Here is a 6,491-nt window from a genome sequence, read left to right on the forward strand (position 1 = left end):
GAAGTAATCGAAGCTGTAAATGGTTATTTTGAGGAGCTTGACGAATCAGTCTATAGAGATGGCATTAATAGACTGGAACACCGCTATGAGAAATGTATCAGCCTTGGAGGAGATTATGTTGAGAAATAAAAAAAAAAAAATTTTAAAAACCTTGTTTTTCTTGGTCAGGCCGGAAACTTATCAATCCACCCTCGTATTATTGTATAGCAGCTGTCCACGCGCTCACTCAAGTAGGAGAGAGACAGATGTCTAACGCTGCCGAACGCGGAGGCCGATTGTGCCTCTTTGTCGCTCGTTCCGCGCTCTCGCTTGCACTTAATGCCTTAAATGGAACGCCTCAGAGCGAGGTAACGCCGCATGAGTCATGTTTTTCCGTGCGTGCAGCCGGTTCCATCGAATTATAAGACGTTGTCACGTCAAAAATAATATACAATTAAATTTTTGAATTAATTTTACTACTACAAATAACCGAAACGACAATACGTACCATTATTAACAGTGAGACATTTACAAGAAATTTTGTAATTAGTTCACTTTAATGTATTGCAATTAACCCTACAAAAATTCTTCTAAATGTGATATTTAAATTTTTTGTAGGGTTAAATTCAATGTATTAGTGAATTACTTTTTTGAATATATTTATGGGTAAAACCAGAGGTCCGGGTGCGATTCCCGGCGGAGTAGTGACAACAACAACAACGATTTTTTCGTCATTAATTTAGAGTTATTTGAAGTGGATAAAGTTAATTAAAAAAATGAATTACCTACTTCATCTTCTAAATGTCTCATTGTTAAGACTAGTCCTGTATTTAACGTAATTAACTTACACACTATGAGTAATTCTATTAAATTAGGTATATTCTATTGGTCGACGCTTTATAGAAATACTGTTTTTTTATATCTCTTTTTGCTAAGGTAATTATCATTAGGTGTTAATAGAGTCAATTTAGTCTTTTATTCCTCATTATTTATTATTTTATTTATATATCGTACTTTATCTATTAGTATGGGTTTACTAACTACTTATTATATTTATCATTTTAAATTACAAATTAATAATTTGCTATTCGCTAAATTATCAATAATTTAATGTGTGAATTGTAGATAACTTTATTGATAACAAATTAGTAAGTGACACCATTTTTAGCCTTGAAAAACCCTCATATTTAGAGACGAAACGTTGAGTGTTGGCTTTTTAATAAATAATTCCTCAGTACTCACAATTGCTGCGATTATTTTTAATTACTGATTTGGGTCTGATATGGATACTCTGTTGAGTGTTTTTGTCAAAATAAAAATTATAAAGCTCCCCAGCAAGTAAAAATCTATTGCATGACTGACAGACAGACAAAAATACAAATTCTTTTAATGTTCAATTACGTCAGTTTAATAGTCATGTGCTGATATTTTTTAGGCAATTTAGCAGCATTCGCCGTTGGACTGACCATAACATGGACATCTCCAGTGTTCCCGAAAATGAACAACAGTACAGGTAACTTGGACGAAAATCCTTTTGACGCACCTACCACCACTGAAGAGCAGTCCTGGATAGCAGCTCTTTTATCTTGTGGAGCTATTTTTGGGCCATTTATTGTAGGACTGCTTGCCGATAGAATCGGGCGTAAATGGACTTTAGTGTACGCATGTGGGATTCCCCTAACAGCAGCATTTCTAATAACGGCATTCGCTAAAACCCCAGTTCTATACTACGTGGCGAGGTTTCTGGGAGGCCTGGGTGTAGGGGTAGTTTTTGGCGCTTTGCCCATGTACATAGGAGAAATTTCTGAAACATCGATAAGAGGAACTCTGACGTCGTTTATCAATATTTTTATGGTTGGTGGAGAACTACTTTGTTACGCGGTGGGACCCTATACATCGGTTATGTGGTTCAGCATAATTTGCGCTGTGTTTCCTGCGCTTTTCGTGATTTTGTTCTCGTTTTTCCCGGACAGCCCTCAATATTTTATTTTGAAAAACAATATCCCTGCTGCTGAATCGTCCCTTGCAAAGCTTAGGGGTACGGACGTGGGAGGAATTAAAAAAGAATTTGCAACAATTAAGGAGAATGTTGAAACCGAAATGAAAAATAGAGGCACAATAATGGATGTGATAAAAAACCGCGGTTCGAGGAAGGCCTTATTGATATGTTCGGGTCTAGCAGGCATACAGCAATTATCAGGTATCAAAATTGTCTTAACGTATACGACGGATATTTTTAATGCTTCCGGAAGCTCCTTGAATTCCGACATTTCTTCCCTTATAGTTGGATTAGTCCAGTTTGCTTCAGGTTTTAGTACCCCTGTTTTAGTAGATCGACTAGGGAGAAAAATGTTGCTATTGATATCAGCAGTAGGAATGGTGATATCAGAAGTACCACTTGGGCTTTATTTCTACTTAAAAGAAAATAACTACAACGTGAGCTATATTGATTGGTTACCCATTGTTTGTATGATTGTATATATTATTACATACAATTTTGGCTTTGGCCCGTTGCCCTTGGGGCTCATGGGCGAAGTATTCTCGGCTGATGTAAAAGCTGCTGCTTCTACTGTAGCGGCAAGTTTTAACGCTTTTATGGCTTTCATTGTGGTCAAAGCTTTTAGTAATTTACAAGACGCCGTCGGACCCGGTGTGACCTATTGGATTTTTTCCTTTTTTAGTTTCTTAGGAATAATATTCACCCTCTTGTTCGTGGTGGAAACTAAAGGGAAGACGTTTGCCGAAATTCAAGAAAGATTAAACCGATGAGACTGTTACTCATTTTCAGATCGAACTACTATTTGTGTCGATTCTTTTAAAGCGGTACTAAGCTGGTTCGAAACGGCTTTTTTTTTGCTATTCATTCGTTCCTTTATGACAATCGCTTTGAATTTTCCATTTAGTCATTCCATGTATCTTAATTTCAACCACATGTAGGTGATATTTATTGTTTTCGAAAGCCTACGTCAAGAAATAGTCTTTCAGTGAAGTATCTTGAATAGATAATATTATTATTATTATAGAGACTGTCTATAAATAAGGTAAAGTAAATTGGGGCGAGGAGAAGGCTCGAATCTGACATCTCAGCCCTGATCCGGGGGTGGCAATGATAGTGAGTGATAATGGTTTTGCGTTGCGTGTTAGTAAGCGACGATTTTAGAACCGGAAAATTAGCGATAGGTAACATTAACAGAATTTTTATATGATCCTATTGTTGTTTAGCAATGTGTCATCATTTAATACAATCAATTTTTATAAAAAATGAAAAAACATCTTTCTTTTATGAATCCAACCTTAAAATGTAAAATTTACGAGTTACGTAACGGAATGAGGAGAGTGAAGGGTCAGGCCTGACGTTACGGTCCTGATGTGTACAAGGAGGGATTGTTAATGATTGTTGAATTTTTCATTGTAAACGTGTTACTTATCCTATTTTGATGCAAGTAGGCCATAGCAGGTGCTTTCTATCCTTTGATAATTACATAATAGAATAATTATTATTATTTTAATACATAATGTTATTACTATTAGACTGAATTAAAAAAAGTACAAATAAGTTTATTCTCATCGATCCATTAAACAATGTTACGTGTTACTAATTAATAATTATTAATTCAATTATTTAACTATAATTTAGAGAAGCGCTATATTGCTATATACAGATGTATGCAGACTAATTTAATTTACCTATATCTATTTTGTAAAAAGTAATTTTCCCCCGTGTATTCGATGAATAAATAATTAAATAGATAAATATTATTCGTTTTAAGTTTCCACATAAAACCTCTACAGAAACCTTTTTGATTCTGTACGTGTGTCTTCCAGATAAGTCTTAGATGCTAGCAAATGATTTTGCTAAAGGTAAAGGGTTGTAGTAGCTAAATTGTCTGTAAATTACAGTTCTTCCTTCTTCTACTTAGTCATGAACAAGGCCCACTATAAGTTTTTGCTAGTCCTCAGTATTTCCTCGCATCTTCGAAAGGTTTTCTACTATACAAAGACTTGCCTCCCCTTCATCATCATCATCATAAGGTCATCAGTTCTAAGACTGGTTGGACACGTACCTCTACTCTTTCCTATCCTGAGCTAAACTTCGCATTTCCCTAAAACTAGAACAGCCCACATCCTTAACTATTTGCGAAGAGTAATCTAATCTAGGTCTACCTCTACCCCTCCTAACTCCTGTTTCTGCCTCTAATATGTCTCTGACTAGACCTTCATGCCTGAGAAGGTGTCCTACCAACCTATCTCGCCTATTTTTTATTGACTTCCATAGAGTCCTCTGTTCTCCTATTCTTTCCAATACCTCTTCATTTCTAACCTTTTCTACCCACGATTTCCTCATCATCCGCCTATAACACCACATTTCGAACGCTTCTAACCTTTTCTTTTCCGCCGCTCCCACTGTCCATTTGCCTTCCCTTAATAAAAGAAAAATGTATTCGATAAGATATGGGGAATAAGATGAGAATTAAACGATGCTACAATTAAAGTATTTACAGGGTTGAAGTATAGAAGTAGAAAGAGCAAAAACATGTGAAAACATACAAAAATACATGAAATGTGTATCAAACTATTGCAATGATTTAGAATAACTTATAATTACTAACACATCATAAAGTGCACTTTCTTATCATCTGCGTTGACAGACCAAGTTTATAAAAGCATTATCAGAATAGCCAGATTAGTATTATTAATGCTCTGTATGTATATAATCCTACTTAATGTTAATAACGTAAATCGCTTCAACAAATTTATGAGTGATTCCTTCGAAGTGTCAGCCTATATTGGTGAAGTGAATCCTGATTGATACAGGTCCTGTAATACAACAATACGGAGCGTATGCTACTGCTAAGTGGGACAGGCTAATAATATTCCTCAGCATCCTCGTCATCATGATAAGGTCGTCAGTCCTAAGATTGGTTGAACACGCACCTCCACTAGAACAACCCACATCCCGAACTATTTGCGAACACTAATCTAATGTAGGTCTACCTCTACTCCTCCTAACTCCCGTTTCTCTCTCTAATATGTCTCTGATTAGACCTTCTACACTCTGTCCTGCTTTCCTACGCATTACAATTCCTACTCCCGTATTACATACCGCCGATCTTGTATGTATTATTCTAAAGTCTCCACTCCAGAAGTCTCCAGCTTCGGGCCAACGGACTTCACTAATGCCTGCTATATCTAATTCTAATATTTTATCTCAGCTTTTAAATTTTCCAATTTCCCTACATGACTAATTGTTCTAACATTCCACGCTCCGACTCGTGAAATATAGCACTTCCCTTCTTACACTTATTGCTGACATCTGCCGAGGTAGTCCCCGCCCGGACATCCGAATGGGGGACTAGTTTACATTCGGAGTGCTTTACCCTATAGGGCGCCATCATTTAATTTGTGTAGTATGTGTTACTCAGGATGGTTTCTCATTGCCTTCCACATCGCAGTATTGTGCATCAGACTGAAAGAGCTGCTTTCCCTTTTTCAGGGACTTGTCTTAGTCCGGTTTCCCTTTAAGAACCTCCCCCCCATTATGGTTCAAGCTTGGTCTAGCTCCTTCAATCATCGAAACTCGCAAGCCGATCCACCCACTCTAGTTTGTACCAGAGTTTCGTCAAGGTTCAAGTCCCATCGGACCGGATATTTTGATAATTATATAATTATTATTCATACATTATCAATGACAATAATTACTTAACCTGCTTACAGGTTTGATTATAGTTTTAATTTCTTATCGTACAATTGCAAAAGAAGAGAAATCTGGTCTGTTATTTTAATGATCTATAATTTTGCATGGAAGTGACACCTGAGACATATTCTTCTTTGATTAATGTACCTAATTTTGACTATTATCAATACAAATTAAAGCTTTCTAAGTTACCTTACAATTAACTATGATCATTTTTACAATTACTTTTGGTAGTAATTAATTGCATCTAATACTTTAAACAACTACATATTCGATGAAATATTTTTCCAAATAACAAATTCGGTTTTTATTGCCTTTTTTTGGGTACGAAGATGACATCATACCGTTTATAAGTGATGAGCCTCAATAATACGCAATTAGACCGGTTCCACGACTCGTGATCCGACGCGCCAGGCGCGGAATCCGGCAAATCACTCTCCGTGTGACATTGAGATTCAGGTGACGCAGGCAGTTCAGTTTTTGTGAATGAAATCGTCTTATGAAACACCACGAATGTTGGGCACAGAATTTGCGTAACACTGCACACGTTTACTATGGCATTCGCTTTCCAAATGAATACAATGGAATCAGTTGAATAAAAAATGATTAAATTAGCGCGGAACTTTTCAGTGTGGTAAGATCCAAGTGATCCACGATACATAAAATCTAAATTTAGACAATTTCACAATTTCGGTTACAGTCCCATCTCCCATTCTGTAGCTGCTAGATATCAAATATCTAGGTTCTGCACCCGTTGCACCTCATTAGAAGCCGATTAACCCAAGCCTTAACTGTTACGAATCGTAAATGAGCGAAT

The 6,491-nt window shown here is 36.5% G+C and overlaps 1 protein-coding gene across 1 annotated transcript in view; it reads left to right on the forward strand.

Annotated features, from left to right (window-relative positions):
- LOC108733552 (facilitated trehalose transporter Tret1-like) overlaps positions 1-3,641 on the forward strand; it is a 7,679-nt gene extending 4,038 nt beyond the window's left edge. Inside the window, exon 2 of the mRNA XM_018464739.2 lies at positions 1,415-3,641. Coding sequence (XP_018320241.1) covers positions 1,415-2,748 — 1,334 coding nt within the window. The 3' untranslated portion in view covers positions 2,749-3,641. The remainder of the gene's footprint in view (positions 1-1,414) is intronic.
- The last annotated feature ends 2,850 nt before the right edge of the window (positions 3,642-6,491 follow it).

The sequence above is a fragment of the Agrilus planipennis genome, unplaced genomic scaffold, assembly GCF_000699045.2.
Source record: "Agrilus planipennis isolate EAB-ADULT unplaced genomic scaffold, Apla_2.0 scaffold44, whole genome shotgun sequence".
Taxonomy (NCBI): Eukaryota; Metazoa; Arthropoda; class Insecta; order Coleoptera; family Buprestidae; genus Agrilus; species Agrilus planipennis.